At 37.8% G+C, this 20,824-nt stretch overlaps 1 protein-coding gene across 1 annotated transcript in view; it reads left to right on the forward strand.

Moving 5' to 3' along the window:
- LOC150086991 (WD repeat-containing protein 18) overlaps positions 1-20,824 on the forward strand; it is a 104,572-nt gene that overhangs the window by 75,920 nt on the left and 7,828 nt on the right. Inside the window, exons 8-9 of the mRNA XM_090371731.1 lie at positions 8,053-8,177; positions 20,445-20,626. Coding sequence (XP_090227857.1) covers positions 8,053-8,177; positions 20,445-20,626 — 307 coding nt within the window. The remainder of the gene's footprint in view (positions 1-8,052; positions 8,178-20,444; positions 20,627-20,824) is intronic.

Genomic DNA, 20,824 nt, shown 5'->3' on the forward strand with positions numbered 1-20,824 from the left:
ACCCCTGGGGTACTTGGATTTCAGGACCACTTTTGACACTTTTGCACTTGGAAGACTACTGTACAAATTGAAGCAGAGTGGTATTAAGGGTAAGTTGCTGCAATGGATAAAAGGGTGGTTGAGTGGGAGAAGACAGAGGGTGGTAATCAATGGACTCTGCACTTCGTGGACTAATGTTATTAGTGGAGTTCCACAGGGTTCGGTGTTGAACCCATTGTTGTTTTGTATATTTATCAATGATATTGATGAAGGTATATTAGGCTTGTTGAAGTTTGCAGATGATACAAAAGTTGGCTGTGTTGTTAATGACAGTGTGCTACTGCAACATGGATCTAGAAAATTTGGACAGATGGGCTAAGAAGTGGCAACTGAAGTTTAACCTTGACAAATGCAAAGTACTGCATATGGGTAGAAGTAACCCCAGAGGGACATACCAACTGTGTGGTACTACGCTTTTTGGTTGTAGAAAATGAAAAAGACCTGGGAGTAATTAAGGAGTCTTTTTTTTTTTTTTTTTTTTTTTTTATGAAAACCCCAAACACGAGAAGTATTAGACCTTATAGTACTTAGTACCGTGCTTGGGTTGGAGGTTGAGAAGACGAAAGAAGATATTTGTTGACATTAGACTTGAACTTCTGTAGACTGTACTTTTCAGGAAATACGTATGAAGGAAGGTTGTTCCAGAAAACGGCAGTTGAATGAATAAACGAGGAAGATGAAAAGTTGGTTCTGTGAGTTTGAAGTTGGACAGTAAATGGATGTTGGCTGTTGGCAGCATGTGTTCAGACTGTTTTGAAAAAGGGAGCGTGAATTATAGAAGCCAATTCAGAAGAACAGTGCCCATGGAAGTATCTGTAGAAAAGGCATGCAGCAGAAACAGTACATCTATGAGAGAGAGTGGAGAGACTCTGTTAGCGAGGAGCCATTAATTAACCTAACTGCCCTCTTCTGAATGGAATATAAGAGCCTGGGGAGGTTTTGGGGTGCACCACCCCAGATGTGGGAACAATATTCCATGGTAGGGCGGATTTGCGATTTGTACAGAGTGAACAGCTGTTTGGAAGAAATGAAGATTTCTGAGCAATGCAGACAGGCTGCAAGAGCAGGTCATAGGGTTTTGTCAATGATATACAGGAATTTTGCCAGCAGGGAAAAGGAAGTGATTATCCTTTTGTATAAGGCAATGGTCAGGCCTTGCCTTGAGTACTGCATACAGGTCTGGAGGCCTCATTTTAAGGATGTAAATTTGCTTTAGCATGTACAGAGAAGGGCAACAAAATTGGTGAGTGGAGTGAAGGGATCTTCTTATTAAGAGAGGCTTAAGTTCTGCAAATTGGTGGCTGGAGACTAGGCACCTGCGAGGTGACCTGATTGAGGTGTATAAGGCCTTGAATGGGTTGAGCACGCTGCATTCTGATGGGATTCCTCCTCTTGCTCAGATTACAAACCTAAGGGAGCATAAATTCAAATTGAGAAAAGACAGTAGTAGAATAAATGGAAGTTTGCTGGAACAAACTTCCATTTGTTGTTGTGGAAGTTGACAGCTTAAATAAATTCAAGGAGGAACTGGAAAAACATTTAGAGGAAATGGTTGTGTAATTTTTTTTTTTGGCTGATGCTACATAAGCTCATACACTTGCTTTCTTGCATCACATGCCTCTATTACTATGTTTGCACATGTGAATGGTGTTATTTTTGTCATTTATAAGATATAAGAGTGTACCTAAGGTATTTTCTCTTTGCTGCATTATTCTATCATTAACCTTGTGTGTTTTTTTTTTTTTTTCTGGAAGAATGGAGTTGCTATTTTACTTCTTATATCTACTAGCAAAAATACAAATCAGCAATAAAGTTTTAAAGCATATATATGGATACCTTGCATCATTCCAGGTGAAAGGAATGATTATTTTTCATATGAAAAAGCAGAAAGAATAAACTTGGATGTTAGTGCTAAAGGTTTTGGACTATTGGATTTCATTCCAAGCAAGGAAGTAAGATTTTCCTCTGAATAGCACTCTACATTACAATGCTCAAAAGTCTTAGTGGTGGTATGTGTGAACTTTGTTTCTGTAGTGAAAGTTGACGAACTTAAATGTTTGCAAGAGTTACTAATTTGCATCGAAAGACAATTGTAACTTGAACTTTCTTACTACTTAATTGCCAAGGGTATACTTGGAATGATTTTTGGTGGTCATATTATAGACTCACTTGTGCTTAGAGGGTGTATCTAATGATTCACGATAAACAGACTGTACTTAATCACGATATTTTCTCTTTGCTGTGCTATTCTATCATTAACCATTCTTAATTCTAACCTGTATTGCCTTATACATCAGTTGCATTTAAGCCACTTTTTCTTGAGTTAAATGCAACTGGTTTTCATATTGTTTTAACATGTAGTCAGTGTTTTTCAGGGGCTTGCCCTGGCTGCCAAGCTAGGTTACTTTTGGTAGATTAGAGTTATGGTTGAAGACCCTTGAAAACAATATTCTGAATTTTTTTTTTCCATTTCAATCTCATAAGCACCTCTAGCCATTTGTCTGCAGTCCACAGATTGCATATGAATATTTAGTAAGGCCAAATGATGCAAGGAAGCAAGCTTTTTCTGCATTAGCCAAAAATAATGGTAGCTTATTCTAGTGTTCAATAGCCTGCTGCCTATAGGTGAACTTCATGAGACCCAATCTCCTGTTATTCCTGGAGCCTCCGTAGCCAGGTGGTCAGGAGCAGCAGTGCGTAGCATACACTTCTTGATTAGACCGGGGTTCGAGCCCATGACCACCAAATACGGAGGATGCAGAAAGGTCAGGGAATGACCACCGCATATCCCCGGAGCAATATGGCCTTGGTTGCTAATGCTCCTAAAAACCAAACCTGTTATTCCTGAGATTTTATATATGTGTCACCCACAAGGGAGAAGAAACCTTGCTCAATCAGATCTCCCCTTAGAAAGTCTGCTTGTCAGACTCTGTGGCACGCATCTTCTAAGCTGTTCTTCCTGGGTGTATCACTTTGCTCTCATCACCAATCTGCTCACTCTTCTCTGAATCCTCTCCAGAAGTTCTATGTGTTTTTCTTAGGTGCAGCCTCCGTAGCCAGGTGGGAAGGAGCAGCAGTGCGTAGCACACGCTTCTTGATTAGACCGGGGTTCGAGCCCGTCACCACCAAATACGGAGGATGCGGACGGAAAGGTCAGGGAATGACCACCGCATATCCCGGAGCAATATGGCCTTAGTTGCTAATGCTCCTAAAAAAAAAAAAAAAAACAAATAACATCTTAGGTGCAGTCTAACCATCACCATGTAAAGAAGGATAATGATGTCCTTCTCCTTACTAGCAGAAGTCCCGTAAATCATAGACATGTCAGATTGAATCATAACATCTAAGCCTTCCGTCTTGAACCAATTTTAGATCCTCTCCTATGATTTCTGTTCCCCGAAGCATTAAACTTTAGTTTCCATTTTTCAGACTGCATATGCAATCAGTCCAAGTCTTTTTTGAAGTAACATGGCCTAGCTCAGATAGTTACCTGCCTTCAAATCATCAGCCAACTCTGACAGCTTACCTTGGATTCCCATGTCAATATCATTTATGAAAATTATAAATGGGAGGAGACCCAACACAGATCCCTGAGGGGTGCCACTTGTCATTCAAGACCGACCATTTATGAAAACCTCTGTCTCCTATCTTTTAAACAACCTGCAATACATCATTAGATCCTACCAGTAACTTCTTCCAGTTTATAAAGCAGCCCTCCATGAGGGACTGTATCTAAAGCTTTATATCCAGATATATAATATCAAAATTGTTACCTGCATTCAACTGCTTAATGACTACATCACAGTAGTCATTAAGCAGTTGAATGCAACTGGTTAGGCATGGCCTGCCCTCAATGAATCCATTTTTGTCAAGAACGGTTTTGAATGGCACCCTTAACCATAGACCCTGTGATCTTCCTTACCACAGAAGTCAAACTCGCTGACCTATAGTTACATACTTTCTTTTTGGCACTAGTGTTTGCTGATGTGGGAGGAACTTGAAGTGAACCCCAGAAAATTTGATTGGTTAAACGTATTTTTATATGTTAATGATATAGCTTATAGGTAATCTATGAGAAATTTCTTGAATTTTAGATGGAATTTGTTACTCAAAAGGCTGAGAAGTGCTAGTCTTAAGGAATTACTTTGTACAAAAATTCATTTAATACAGTAAACTCTCAAATTTAGGGAAAATGATTTGTCTATTATTGCTGAATGTCCATTAAATCAGTTTTCTTTTCTTTTTTTTTTTTACACCATCTGTGCTCTACATAATTGAAAATTTAAACAGTTACTCTCTACATGCATGTGCAGAATAACTGTATGTATGTTCAAGTATAGAGACCTCATCTGAAAAAAAGATTTCAAGCTTCTTGAAAGGGTCCAAAAGCCTGTAACCCGAATGGTGAGCTTGGCAGGAAAGTCATATGAGGAGACTCAAATTATGTGGGCTAAAGAACTTGGCAACTAAGCACTTAAGAGGTGACCTGCTGGTTGAGGTTTATAAGGCTCTGAAAGGGATTAGTAAAATGAAAGAAGGTGGAATTCTCACTGTTATAAAGAATTCCAGAACCAAGGGCCATAAATTCAAATTACAGGGGTTTAGATTAGATTTTAGTTAGTTTTCTTTTAGCCAGTGAGCCATTGATTATCCTCACAGGTAGTCGTGGCTGACACTTTGAATAAATTCAAAGGTCAACTGGATAGATACTGGTGTTAGGAGGGAAGCATATAATTTCTATATATACTTTTTTTTTGGCAGGGCAGCAAAAACACACTTAAAATACATTCTGGGCCAGTTAAATCTATCTCTAAAATTGAGGATTAGCATTAGCATTAGTAGAGGCATATGATGCAAGAAAGCAAGTTTATGCAGCATCAGCCAAAAAAAAACCACTCCCATTTCACCCCTCTGTTTGTTCAAAATACCTGTCCAGCTAAGCCTTAAATTTATATAGGCTATCAACTTCCAATACCCGCTGGCTAAAGGCAAATTTCCGCACGTCTATCCTACATCTGTCTTTCTTCAGTTTGAATTTATACCCTCTCAGGTGATTATTCTGAGGAAGAATCCCATCAGCATTGAGCATGCTCAAACCAGTCAAGGCTTTATACACCTCTATCAGATCACCTCACGGGTGCCTAGTCTCCAGACACTGTAATTTTCAAAACTTAAGCCTTTCTTCATAAGCGCAACCCTTTGTTCCATTCACTAATCTTGTTGCCCTTCTCTGTACTCGTTCCAGCTGCTCTACATTCTTCTTGAAATGAGGCCTCCAGACCTGCATACAGTACTTAAAGTGTGGCCTGACCATTGCCTTATACAAGGGAATAATCACCTCCTTATCCCTGCTAGAAAAATTCCTGTACATCATTGACGAGACATCATGAGCTACTCTTGCAACCCGTCTGCACTGCTAAGAAAACTTCATATCTGCCTGCACACCAGGTCCTTTTCATTCTCTACCACTGTCAGTGTAGTACCAAAGAGTTGATATGATGCTCTGGGGTTGCTGTTTCCCATATGTAGTACTTTACATTTGTCAATGTTAAACTTCATTTGCCACCTCTCAGCCCATCTGCTCAACCTTTCCAGATCCTGTTGCAGTAGCATAGTGTCAGTAGTGTCCTTGACAACCCTGCCAACCTTCGTATCGTCTGCAAACTTGGATATTAAGCTTGATATACCATCATCAATATCATTTATAAATACAGAAAACAATAATGGACCCAATACTGAACCCTGAGGGACTCCACTAATAACATTAGTCCACGATGAGCAGTGTCCATTGATTACCACTCTCTGTCTTCTCCCCCTCAACCACCCCTTTATCCATAGCAGCAATTTGCCTCCAATTCCACACTGCTCCAATTTGTGTAGCAGTCTTCCATGTGCAACAGTATCAAAAGCCTTTCTAAGATCCAAATATATAATATCAAAGTTATTCCCTGCATCCAGTTTTTTTGTGACTGCATCATAGTATCCAATCAAATTGGTCAGGCAAGACTTTCCCTTAACAAAACCATGCTGTGTCTGAGCTATAACTGAAGTCTTGTGTAGATGATCCTGCAGTGCTTCTTTAACCAGTGCCTCCATTAATTTTCCTGGAACAGAAGTTAAACTCACAGGTTTATAATTACTTTGTCAGCCTTTGATCCTCCTTTGTGAATTGGGGTCACATTTGCACATCTCCAGTCTGTGGGTACCTCCCCTGATTCCAAAGAAGCTCTCATAATTATGGCTAAGGGTTTGCTTACTTCCTTTGCCGCCTCCTTTAATATAACTGGATAGTTCCCATCCACCCCGGGTGCCTTTTTTATGTTTATCCTCAACGATTTCTCCACTTTCCTCTCAGTTATTACAAGATTCTCTAGCTTACTGCCAGAGTTGAATACACCTCTGGCATTCCACTCGCTGAATAACTCCTCATGTGTGTATGTCGATGCAAAATATTCATTTAGTTTGTTAGCCACCTGAGCAGGATCATCAACAGTTGAACCATGAATATCCAGTGGAACAATCTGATTCATCCCTTTCCTCCTAGAGTTTACATAGATAAAGAACTCTTTTCTGTTTTTCTTTGCATCCTTTGCCAAGGATTTCTCATAATCTGCCTTTGCCTGCCTTATCTCCTTTGTGACTTGGTTACAGACCAGCTTATATTTATCATAGGCTTCTGTGTCACATGTTAATTTATATGTATCCTATGTATTTTTTCTTCTCTGCCATATGTCTCATTAGTTCATCTGACATCCATTTAGGCCTAAACCTTGAACAATATTTCTTAGTTGGTATGTAAAGACTAGTAGCTTCAAAGATAAATTCTTTGAATGCTTCCCATTTTGAATTTGCTATTGGTAACATCATCAGTTGGTCCCACTGTATAGAATTTAAATACTGTCTCAGACCATCGTAATCGCCTTTACGAAAACAAAAACCCTTCCCTTTACCCCTGATGGTAGTTACCTCTTTGAGTAAATCCCACTTCAGCACACTGTGGTCACTGCCACTTAGTGGTTCCTTTATCTGCAGATTCTTAATGCATGAAGAATCACTACTGATAATCAGATCAAGAGTATTACTCCCTCTAGTTGCCTCCCGAACATGCTGATGTAGAAAACAATCATCCCATAAATCCACAAAAGCCTTGCTAGTGTGTGAGTGACCGACCCACAAATTCCAGTCAATATCTGGTAAATTAAAATCCCCCATTATAAAACTCTCTGATTTACTGGCCCACTATTTCCCTGTACAGTTTATTATTATACTCATCAGTCATTAGGCCTATAGCACACTCCTACTCTCAATTTTGATCTCCCAATGCTTATGTCACACCAAACTGACTTGACACTGCACTGTCCAGCGATGTTGACTGGCTTCACTTCCTTTGATTTTATGTGTTTCTTAATTAATAGCATAGCCCCTCCTCCCTTCCTATCCTGTCTGTACATATTGTACTCCCCAAATTCCAGTTCTGCATTCCTTATATCTGTGTGACACCACTTCTGTGATATCCCAACAATATCTGCCTTTGATGTTTTGAGCACTACCTCAAATTCATCTAGTTGGATTAACTGTGTAATTTATATTTCAGGAATTATTACAGATCTTTTTGCCAAAAGGATTGTGACTTTGTAATAATACCCAAAATAAAAATTTTTCCATAGTGTAGTGCCCTCTTTCTTAAATTAATCATCCACTGCTGCTATGATGAACTATTAGGGCAATAGCACATACATGCCCATTCTTACTTCATTGCTGGAAGTTGGTAGCCTATTATGTACGTCGTTATGTTTTCTCATTGTAGGCTTTCATAACTTTTGCAATATTTACTCATGTAGGCATATCAAGCCAGCACATTGAACAGCCTAAGATGTCAGCAAATTTAATAAACAATACTTAGGAATAACTTGATATGTTTAAGGTTATCAAACTTAAATGTTAGTAAGAAATTGTTTTTATATTTTAGTTGAAATGCATCCTCCAAAATTAATTTTTTTCTTTCAAATTAAGGAAGCAAGTAACATGCCTATCAGTATCAATGGATGGTTTGACTTTGTTATCTGGTTCAAATGATGAAACTGCCAAAGTGTGGGATGTTCCAAGTAAACAGTGTATCCATAGCTTTCAGCACAAAGGTATGAATGTATTTTAAGTAATTAGGCCAGCTTTACTTTGTGCAGACTAAGTCACCATAAAATTTGATATGATTTCTTGTTTTTATTTGTAATCTTACTGTCTTTTATTTAATAAGCACTATTCAACAAAGATTTTCATCATCATAATCCAAATTTGTTATATCCAGTTGCAGGCCACTATGGTTGGTACAGATTAGCCTTCCATACTATCTTATTTCCTGTTAGATTTTTAACCATAACTAGAGGAGGTCCTCATTCCACCTCCTTGTTGCCATTCATTTTGCATCAAAATCTTTATAGCTGTTCTCCCAGTTCCCATCTTTTCTAAATGTTCGTACCATCTTAAGTTTGTTTTGCTTAAACTTTTATTAGACACTTCTTACCCAAGATTTTTTTCTAATTTGTATATTTCAGGAATGTAGTCTTGCCACTTCTTCCATCTCTTTTTCTTAAAAATGCACATTTTTGAGCAGTCACTTTATTTCAGTAAGAAAAGTTGCCCTTTGGCAAATTTCTCTTTGCTCCAAAGGAATTTGACTCGCTTTCTGCTTTACTTAATCTTTCCTCTGTTCCTAGATATAAAAAATTGATAACTTTGGTCCAGTTGTTAGTTGCTTTGCCTCTTCCAACTCATAATTTTTGTTTTTATGTAACTAATTTTCATTCATTCAGCGGATTACTTGTAAACTACTTTTTAAAAGCAAGTATCATCTTAATATAATAATTATCCAATTTTAACACTAAACTTTGTTAGCAATTTACATTGCTTATGTTTCTATTAATATTTGCCAGCAAAATAAAACACCTTTTGTATTTCACTCATCATGCTGACCTTTGAATTTTCCTAAACTAACAGCCTTGGCGACCTTATGTCAACAACTAAATTCTAGATTTTTGGCTTAAAAAAAAAAATCCTACTATCCAGCCTATAACCCCCCAACTTCATAATTTGAATTTATATTCTCTAGTTCTAACATCATTTATAAACCTAAAAATTTTACTCTGCCCTCTCAGAGCCTTTCAGTAGCCTGCATTTCAAAGTTTTTCCTTATATTGGAGCTGTTTTGCTGATTTCACTGAGTGCATGTCCTGTCATTGGACATTTTCATGAAGCTCTGTCTTTTTTTCTAGTATAGTTTCCATACTTTGACACAACTCCAAGTTCAGCCTCATCATTGCCTTTATAATCTCCTTATCTCTACAAGAAAATTCCTTGTGTCATCATGGGTTCTCATTGTCACATGTCTGCCCAGATAGTAACCCCAACTCTCTCTCTCTCTCTTGATGGATAAGTCATTTTGGGATCACTATTTCCCAAATGCAAAACCTTGTATTTTGTAGCATTAAAATATAGCTGCCATTTTTGACTACCCCTGAAGGCTTTCTGAAGGAGCACTGCTTACATCATTGACTACTCTCGTGATCTTGATATATTATCTACAGGGATAGCAGTCTCAGCACTGATCCTTTAGGGATCACTTTGAGTTATGCTAGTCCAATTGGAACAGTAACCATTAATTGCAATTCTTTGCTTCCTGACCTGTAGTAATTCCATGATCAATCCATATAAGGATCTTACAGTATGTTTCTGTTTATACAGTGTCCTCTCATGTGGTACAATCAAATGCATTGCTAAGGTCTAAATAATTTCATGCATCCAACTCTTGAGTTACTTTTTCATAATAGCTGCTAATCAAATTATTTAAAGAACAACACTGTTTCCTTCAGAATACTATTTCTATTGAGATGTCTCTGTATTGCGTTCTTAATTGTCACCTCCTTGATTTTTCATGATTGCTCAGTAGCTACTTACTCTTAGACTTACCTTTATGGATTGATATGTTAACACTTTCCAATCCAAAGGAACTTCCCCTGAGTCTCTCTCCCTCTCGCCCTCCATCAATACTAGAAACCTAGAAATTATTTTTTTGAAAAAATAGTAATAAGATGCAGTGGCTTCAAGTTTTGTCTGGAACCATTTTCCAATGCAGAGTTGGCATTATACTTTTGTTCCCTTAAAGGATGATCCTTGATACCATTTTTTTTTTTGTGAAAATTTGGTGCACTCAGTTTTGATAAAGTCTTTGTGGTGGTGGGCCTGAAAACTAATAGCAATGGTTTTAAAAGAGGAGATTGAGGTGTCCTTTGTCATCTGATTTAATTTGCATGCTGAAAAGGGGATACATACTCAACTGTGAAAGTGGATGAACATTTGTATACATATTAACAAGCAGTTTCTAGTGAGTCACATTGACTCATGACCAAATCCAGTTCATGATCCAGAAGTTTTGAAAAAAAGACAAATTAATAAACTTGACAATTCTTCAGAGCAGTACTCATTCGACAAATGCTACGTATTGTGATTTTTTTTCTTGTAGAGGATCTGAGTTCTCATTTTGAATTAAATTAATAGTACCATAGCAGTGCTGATTGTGAGAAAATATTCAGCCAGGTGAAATTTTATAAATGTGCTCAAGTTCAGATAGCAGATGCCATTGTATAAACAAAACTTTGACTCAACATTCCTAAAGAGGATAAAATTGGTAGAGGTATTCAAGATAGGTATATTTGAGCTTATGCAGCATCAGCCAAAAAAAAAAAAAAATTTACAAAACAGTTCCCTCTAAATGTATGTCCAGTCCCTCCTTAAATTTATTTAACCTATCAACTTCCACGACAGATGGAAGTTTATTCTAGCAATTAACCACCCGCTGGCTAAAGGCAAATTTCCACACATTTGAATTTATGCCCCATTAGGTTCATAATCTGAACAAGTGGAAGAATCCCATCAGAGTGCTCAACCCATTCAAGGCCTTATACACCTTGCAGGTTCCTGGTATCCAGCCACTGCAATTTGCAAAACTTAAGCCTCTCTTGGTGAGAGGGTCCCTTCATTCTAAAATACTAAAATTGTAGATGTTGACTGATTCTGATAAAGTGTGTTTAGTTATCTAGGAAAAAAAAAACCATATGACATTTCTGAACATAATCAGGCATTTTTTGATTCATAGTCTGCCAATAAACATTTAGTACCTTTAAAATGTCCTGTGCTCAGTTTTGAATACAAAACAGCTGTAGATCAAATGTAACAATTTGGACATTCACTGTTTACTGGGGCTTAGTAAACATGATGTCTTTTCTGGAAGTCACACTCTACTTGTTTTCAAAATGATTCACTCCTAACTCAAATTCTCAATAATTTAATGTTAGCACTTAGTTGTTTAAACCATGTTTAAATGCATTTGCCAGGATTTACAATAAAATGTGATGTAATCAAATATTGATTAGTGAAATTAAGACACTTATACCATGTTTAAGGGATAGTTGCATATAAAGAAAAGCCTATACTCACCTAAGGAAGCACAGTCCCCACTTCACTTAATCCAACAGGTGAATGCAGACACCTAAAGAAAAAAAAGTTTAGGAGAACCACAGTGACCACTGTCACAGCAAAAGAATCATGGATGCCCATGACAGGCAAAATGCAAATAACACCTACTAACTGAAGTTAAACAGCAGTGCATTTGGATAACCAAATACACACAAAAAAAAAAGTCTGCATATTTGAGTTATTTCACAGTTATTGGGATAATCATATTTAAGATGTATTTTTTTCTCTTGCCATGTCTGTTTTGATCACTTGCACTGAACATAACTGCAGCATCCATGAGTTCTTTCTTTTGTGGTTAGCAAGCCATGACAGAAATACAAATGTTTTGGAATTCATAGGGCCGATGTCATTGTCCATTCCCCTTAACTTACTTTTCATTATTTTCTTTAGTGGGTGTCTGCATTCACTCATTGAGGGTTCTGAGCTTGTTTCCAACAGCAGTTGCATCATACTTCTGCTTATTTATTTTTTGTTCATATGTGTGTCAGTTGGCACCTATCCCGTCAGCTTGGTATAGTAGTGTTGTGGGCACAAAATCATACTTCTATTGCAACCTTCCAAAAAGCATTTATTTTTTTTCAATATTGATGATAAATGTACCAGCTGGTATCCCTAACTCTTTTCACTTCCACCCCATTCATTACGCCTCCTTTAAAGTTTTCTTTTTCATTGACATTTTCAATAGTTAATCAAAACAATTGCTGAATGCACTGTGACAAGAACACTCACTCACTAACACTTGTATGAAGTCTATTTTACTTTATTAGTGAACTAGATAGTATGAATCAGAGCTGTAATACTCAATATGTTCTATGTTGATATTTGTAAAATAATAGTTTACCCCAATATAGTACGTAGAACACGTCTGTATGATACTCTCCATAAATTAAAACGAAAAAATCAAAAGGAATCTAACGAAAATATTCAAAACGATTTTCCTTCCTGAAGCTGACAACACTTTTCGACCTTATGTCGTGATCACAGGAATGAAAGTTACCTAATAGGGTTGAAACTTAAATAGTGATTATTTGTCTTCATGCATGCGCATAAAGGTCCACGCATTGGAGATCAAATATGACCGCCAAACATTAACAGAATTCTCGTGTAATTTAATTTCTACAATTAATAGTCGCTTATAATTACGTTGAACATTAAGTATTTTGGCCTCATTAAATAAAAAATTATGTTTTTCATTAATGGAATGAAAGGCTAATTCTGATGCTGCTGAACGAGAAGCATGAACTGAGGCTTCATGTTGATTTACATGAATATTCAGAGAAAATCACGTCGAACCTTGGCAAGACAAGTTGCAATCACTGCAAGAAATGTATACCAGATCATTAATTTGTGTTGCGAACGCAGAAAGAACTGAGCGATTATTCAGTATAGTGTGTAATTTCCATATTGGCCTGGCCACAATTTTAAATTCGGAATCTATTAAGCTGTTTGTGTCACTGTTCAACATATGGGACAGAAATAAAGTATTTTTTGATATTACTATTGTTGGTTGGTGTAGTATTTTGTATCTTATCCTTAGCCTGTACCCTAATTCGGTTTATTGTGGCAAGGGGATAACCCCTGTTTAAGAACCTGCTAGTTAATATCTGTATTTCCGAGCCCAAAGCAGATTTCATCGTTGAATAGTTATAGGCATTTAGAAATTGATTAAAGATAATCGATCTTTTGTAGGTGAACGGATGATAACTATTATAATGTAGAAGCATACCGGTGTTTGTAGGTTTTCCATAGATGCTAAATTGGATTATATTCAAGTCAGCGTGCAATTTAGAAAGTTTAATGACTTTGTATCCGTATCCTTCCTTTCCAATGTAAATTTGAGTCTAGAATGAATATTATTAAACGAATGTAAAATGTCTTGGATAGTACTACTATCAATAATAACTAGAACATCGTCTGAATACCTCCCATAGTATGTGATATGGGGTTGGAAAGGTGTCAAATGTATATACGTTGAGAGATAGATCTCTGATTTTAAGCCGCTCAAATTTGTTTGTACACCTTGTCTCGAAAGGTGATGTAATTGGCCTCAACTAACAGTTTAATTAAGTTAAAATTTCCTTAATAGGTAGCTTCGTATAATTAATCGGTATCGAGTTTTTATTTAACATATTCCAAATAATATCTAAAGTGTATTCGACGTTTACATTCATATATAACGAGGTAACATCTAGTGAGAATAAATTGTCATTGTTGCCAAGTCTGCAGTCTTTAAGATTATTATATAATGTATCGTAGTTCTTAATCCCAAATTGTATTACCTGTCTAAAGGGTTTTATAATGCTTTATACATGTGTGGCTAAGGATGAAAATGCCGAGTTCCTGTAGGAAACAATAGGTCGAATAGGAAATGCAGTCTTGTGTAATTTTATCTGACCTTAAAGTGCAGGAATATTGTATGTTCTGGCCTTCAATTCCTTTAACTGGGCCATAGTAATGTAGTTGGTTTTTTTGATATGTGGTTAAGTTTTATTGTATTGATTGACCAAATTGGTAAACAGTGCCGGGTCTATTTCAAAATAAGTGGAGGTATCTGAAACAACTGAATCTAACTTATTAATATAATCAGGTTTATCTAGTATTACCACTGTATCTCCATGTCCTTATTTCCCCGAAGTTCTCGTAAAGCTGAACTGTCATGTGTATTCATTTTAGGAAGTCGCATTTCTTTTATGTTATTCACTACTTGGTTAACTTGTTGAATAAATAAATCTTTTTGTGGAACATTACGAAGTCCAAATTCAACATCAATTACACATTGTTTTTTAGATAGTTTTCGAGGTGGTAAATTATAATTTAGTACTTTGGATAAGAGTGAAATCTGGTCCTGTGATAGCGTACACAAGTAAAGATTTGTAACCTGTTGATATGTCGGTTCGTTGAATACTGGGTGAGGGGGTGTTCGTGAACTAGCTGACATGATCTGCGGTAGTACGTTGTGTGTCTGTGTGGGGGGGGTTTCACCCAACTCGTATGTACTTGGTTGCAAGCCTGCACCGTGTTAGAATTTGCATGAATTTTATTAGCATTAGTAGAGGCATTTGATGCAAGAAAGCAAGCTTATGCAGCATCAGCCAAAAAAAAAACCCACTTCCACTTCACCCCTCTGTTCGTTCAAAATAATTGTCCAGCTGAGCCTTAAACTTATTTAGGCTATCAACCTCCACCACAAGGGATGGCAGTCTGTTCCACCAACCAACCACCCGCTGGCTAAAGGCAAATTTCCGCACGTCTATCCTACATCTGTCTTTCCTCAATTTGAATTTATGCCCTCTCAGGTGATTTTTCTGAGCTAGAGGAAGAATCCCATCAGCATTGAGCATGCTTAAACCATTCAAGGCTTTATACACCTCTATCAGATCACCTCGCTGGTGCCTAGTCTCCAGACACTGTAATTTGCAAAACTTAAGCCTTTCTTCGTAAGAGCACCCCTTTGTTCCATTCACTAATCTTGTTGCCCTTCTCTGTACTCGTTCCAGCAGCTCTACATCCTTCTTGAAATGAGGCCTCCAGACCTGTATACAGTACTCTAGGTGTGGCCTGACCATTGCCTTATACAATGGAATAATCACCTCCTTATCCCTGCTGGAAAAATTCCTGTATATCATTGACAATACTCCATGAGCTACTCTTGCAGCCCGTCTGCACTGCTCAGAGAACTTCATATCTGCCTGCACAATCACCCCCAAGTCCCTTTCATTCTCTACCACTGTCAGTGTAGTACCACAGAGTTGATACGTTGCTCTGGGGTTGCTTTTTCACATGTGTAGTACTTTACATTTCTCAATGTTAAACTTCATTTGCCACCTCTCAGCCCATCTGCTCAACCTTTCCAGATCCTGTTGCAGCAGCATAGTGTCAGTAGTGTCCTTGACAACCCTGCCAACCTTTGTATCATCTGCAAACTTGGACATTAAGCTTGATATACCATCATCAATATCATTTATAAATACAGAAAACAATAATGGACCCAACACTGAGCCCTGAGGGACTCCACTAATAACATTAGTCCACGATGAGCAGTGTCCATTGATTACCACTCTCTGTCTTCTCCCCCTCAACCACCCCTTTATCCATAGCAGCAATTTGCCTCCAATGTCACACTGCTCCAATTTGTGTAGCAGTCTTCCATGTGCAACAGTATCAAAAGCCTTTCTAAGATCCAAGTATATAAATATCAAAGCTATTCCCTGCATCCAGTTCTTTTGTGACTGCATCATAGTATCCAATCAAGTTGGTCAGGCAAGACTTCCCCTTAACAAAACCATGCTGTGTCTGAGCTATAACTGAAGTCTTGTCTAAATGATCCTGCAGTGCTTCTTTAACCAGTGCCTCCATTAATTTTCCTGGAACAGAAGTTAAGCTCACAGGTCTATAATTACTTGTGTCAGCCTTTGATCCTCCTTTGTGAATTGGGGTCACATTTGCACATTTCCAGTCTATGGGTACCTCCCCTGAGTCCAAGGAAGCTCTCATAATTATGGCTAAGGGTTTGCTTACTTCCTTTGCTGCCTCCTTTAATATAACTGGATAGATCCCATCCACCCCGGGTGCCTTTCTTGTGTTTATCTTCAACAGTTTCTCCTCCACTTTACTCCCAGTTATTTCAAGATTCTGTAGCTTACTGCTAGAGTTGAATGCACCTCTGACATTCCCCTTGCTGAATAACTCCTCATGTGTGAATGTCGATGCAAAATATTCATTTAGTTTGTTAGCTACCTGAGCAGGATCATCAACAGTTGACCCATCAATATCAAGTGGACCAATCTGATTCATCCCCTTCCTTCTAGAGTTTACATAAGTAAAGAACTCTTTGCTGTTTTTCTTTGCATCCCTTGCCAAGGATTTCTTGTAATCTGCCTTCGCCTGCCTAACCTCCTTTGTAACTTGGTTGCATATCAACTTGTATCTATCATAGGCTTCTGTGTCATGTGTTAATTTGTAAGTATCCCATGCATTTTTCTTCTCTGCCATATGCCTCATTAGTTCATCTGACATCCATTTTGGCCTAAACCTTGAACAATATTTCTTAGTTGGTATGTAAAGCCTAGTAGCTTCCAAGATAAGTTCTTTGAATGCTTCCCATTTTGAATTTGCTGTTGGTAACATCATCAGTTGGTCCCACTGTATAGAATTTAAATACTGTCTCAGTCCATCGTAGTCGCCTTTACGGAAGCAATAACCCTTCCCTTTACCCCTAATGGTAGTTACCTCTTTCAGTAAATCCCACTTCAGCACACTGTGATCACTGCCACCTAGTGGTTCATTTATCTGCAGATTCTTAATGCATGAAGAATCACTGCTGATAATCAAATCAAGAGTATTACTCCCTCTAGTTGCCTCCCGAACATGCTGATGTAGAAAACAATCATCCAATAAATCCACAAAAGCCCTGCTAGTGTGTGAGTAACCAGCCCCCAAATTCCAGTCAATATCTGGGAAATTAAAATCTCCCATTATAAGACTCTCTGATTTACTGGCCCACTCTATTTCCCTGTACAGTTCCTTATTATACTCATCAGAGTCATTAGGCCTATAGCACACTCCTACTCTCAATTTTGATCTCCCAATGCTTATGTCACACCAAACTGACTCAACACTGCACTGTCCAGCGATGTCGTCTGGCTTCACTTCCTTGGTTTTTATGTGTTTCTTAACTAATAGCATAACCCCTCCCCCCTTCCTATCCTGTCTATCCTTTCTGTAGACGTTGTACTCCGCAAATTGCATTTCTGCATCCCTTATATATTTGTGACACCACGTCTCTGATATCCCAACAATATCTGCCTTTGATGTTTTGAGCAATACCTCAAATTCATCAAATTTATTTACTAAACTCCTAGCATTGGTGTACACGCAAGTATACCTGCACCTGTTTCTATTCTTAGCTACCCTAACACAACTCATGTGTTTACTTGTACCGCAATGGCTCCCAGCAGTCTCTGAAATACCATGCATCTTGTTTTTCAGGCTTCTGCTCATTCTAATAGAAGCAGTGCAAGAATCTCTTTCACCTCTGCCAGTGGCTACTGTCAATCTTTTGGTCTTTGTCTCCCCCCAAGCTAGCAGTTTTCCGACCCACCTAACACTGCCTCGATAGCATCAGCAAATATTCTTGCACCCTTTCTATTTAAGTGTATCCCATCCCTGTAGAAGCAATCTCTCCTGTTAACAAGTACAGTCCAGGCTGAAAAAAATTCTACCCCTTGAGCCTTGCACAATCTTTCCAGGGTCGAATTGATTGACAAGGCTCTCATCATATACTCCCTCCTATCGTGTCTGGGCAGAATTGCAGACACTTTCAAATTCAACCCTAATTCTCGGCTTTTGTTCAACAGTGACCTGTACTTGTTAAGTAATTCTGCCGGTCTCCTACTCTCAATATCGTTAGTGCCAACGTGTACAACTATATCACCTTTTGTGCCCTTAAAAGATGATATTCGCTCTACAACGTCATCAACCTTTGCCCCTGGCAGACATACCCTGGTCCTGTTCCACCTATCTTTTTTACAAAGCATGTTCCCCGTTTCCCTGACAATAGAGTCACCAACAACTACTAGTTCCTTCGGGACCAGCGCATTCTGCCTTGGGGGTTGTCTCTGTGTCACGCGATGCCCAAGTGCAAGCTCTGGCGTTGATGTGGGCAGCTGAGAGCTTGATGGGCCCCTCAATTTAGTTTCTTCGAGGGCATCCACCCTGTCCTTCAAGCTCTCATATAGGCCCACAAGAACGCCGAGTTGTTGCCTGATATCGATACACTCCTTGCATCGCGCACACACAAAGACATCCCCCTTGGCAGTATCATGTCCCATACCCGATTGCTCTGCAAACATCAAGCAACCAGTGCATTTTATAAGGCTGTGAGTCAGAGGACAACTGTCCCCCTCAGTTCTGCTCTGAGCCACAGCGCTTCCATTAGCTTGAGCCTTTTGCTTTGCTGCTCTGGTCTGAGTCATGATTCTATTAATTTATTAATTAATTATGTTATGTTATTAATTATGTTAAATATAATTAATTATATTACGTTTGTAATCTAAGTCGTTATATGTATTTATTTAAACGTACAATTTAACTGCTAACGAAGTTCAACTAACGCTATCTAGTACGGCATACAACTATCGTATCACAATGGCGGGAAAATTACGAACGGTACCGGAGTTGAAACGCGTGGAAACCTTTACCGATACTTTTATGCAATTACAAGGCCGAGTAAAGAATAATTACACCAAGTTAATGTTATACTACTAAATTTAAATCAAAAGTTTTAGAAAAACAATAATTTCAAATCAATAAATAAGAAAAATCCACTTAGCGGCTTGGAACACGACCGTGTCTAGTAGCCTCGTCAGCAGCTGCCTCGAGCTGCTGCCTCGAGGCCTATTTCTGAGGCCTGTGCTTCCCGTCGCAAATCTATGGAGGTCTTCAATACAGACAAATTGTTCGGATGTAGATAATTTTTTAATTTATTGCGAAGCTTCCTAACCTGAGAAAGGTATTTTTGTTTATTCAAATATCAAGATTTTAAGGCAAGCTTAACAATATTACGCGATGTGGCCAGTGTTAGTTGTTTTATGCCTGAAATTTTTTTTTTAAGGCAATATGGTAACTTTAGGCCGAGTATCTTGTTGATTTAATGTAATTTTGCACCAAGCCATTCAAAAAATCCCCCCTCCCCCATAATTGTGTGTATCGATAGGTTACACCTGGAGAGACAGGAAGTGAATAAAATAGTATAAATCAGAGTTTTAAAAAAAAACTCTGATTTATACTATCTAATTCAGCATCTATCAAAAACCTACAAACACGTATGCTTCTACATTATAATAGCTATCACCCGTTCACCTACAAAAGATCGATTATCTTTAATCAATTTCTAAATGCCTATAAATATTCAACGATGGAATCTTCTTTGGGCTCAGAAATACAAATATTAACTAGCAGGTTCTTAAATAGGAGTTATCCCCTTGCCACAATAAACCGAATTAGGGTACAAAATACTACACCAACAATAGTAATATCAAAAAATACTTTATTTCTGTCCCATATGTTGAATAGTGACACAAACAGCTTAATAGATTCCGAATTTAAAATTGTGGCCAGGCCAATATGGAAATTACACACTATACTGAACAATCGCTCGGTTCTTTCTGCGTTCGCAACACAAATTAATGATCTGGTATACAGCGGTGATTGCGACTCGTGTTACCAAGGTTCGACGTGATTTTCTCTGAATATTCGTGTAAATCAACATGAAGCCTCAGTACGTGCTTCTCATTCAGCAGCGTCAAAATTAGCCCTTCATGCCATTAACGAAAAATATACTTTTTTATTTAACGAGGCCAAAATACTTAAATGTTCAACGTAATTATACGCGACTATTAATTGTAGAAATTAAATTACACGAGAATTCTGTTAATGTTCGGTGGCCATATTTGATCTCCGATGCGTTGACAAATAATCACTATTTAAGTTTCAGGTTCAACCCTATTCGGTAATTTCCATTCCTGTGATCACAACATAAGGTCGAAAAGCATTGTCAACTTCAGGAAAGAAAATTGTTTTTAATTATTTATTTTATGGAGAGTATCATACAGAAGTGTTCTACATACTATATTGAGGTAAACTCCTCTTATTAGTGAACATTTAAATGACACGGTGAATTAGAGAAGTCAATCCAAGAGGGACAGAAAACATCAAAGGGTAGGCTCTTTGAGTAAGTGTTGTTTAGTACACATACATGTGTACTTTGAATTAAGCGAGAAGGTACTGATTCTCCTTTGCATTATTGAAGATATTTCATCATGTAAATAAAATATGTTTTGTTATTTGCAATGAAATTTAATTTTTTTTTCTTTCAGGTGCTGTAACAAATGCCATTCTTTTACCAGCTTCAGAATCATTGTTATCATCTGACAAGTTAAAGCCACTTATACCAATTCAGGAATTTAAGAGACATCTCTGTTTACTTGATGAGGAAAGTTGTAAAACTGGACTAGATGGAGAAGTATTTGTGCATATAAAATCTCATGACCTTTCTCAGGTGAGGAGTTTTCCCTTGTGTAAAAGTACTATTCATACTGCACTAATGTTTACAAATAAGATTATACTAAAAACTAATGAAAAATTCAACTGCAGTATCCATTAAACTTTTTAAATGTATAGTAGGTAATGCTGTACAATTTAAATTTCTCTTAAACTCCTAGAGACCGATCAATGATTCTCCATTCCTTACCACATA

Source organism: Mastigoproctus giganteus, chromosome 4, assembly GCF_048544385.1.
Source record: "Mastigoproctus giganteus isolate SK-2022 chromosome 4, ASM4854438v1, whole genome shotgun sequence".
Classification (NCBI taxonomy): domain Eukaryota; kingdom Metazoa; phylum Arthropoda; class Arachnida; order Uropygi; family Thelyphonidae; genus Mastigoproctus; species Mastigoproctus giganteus.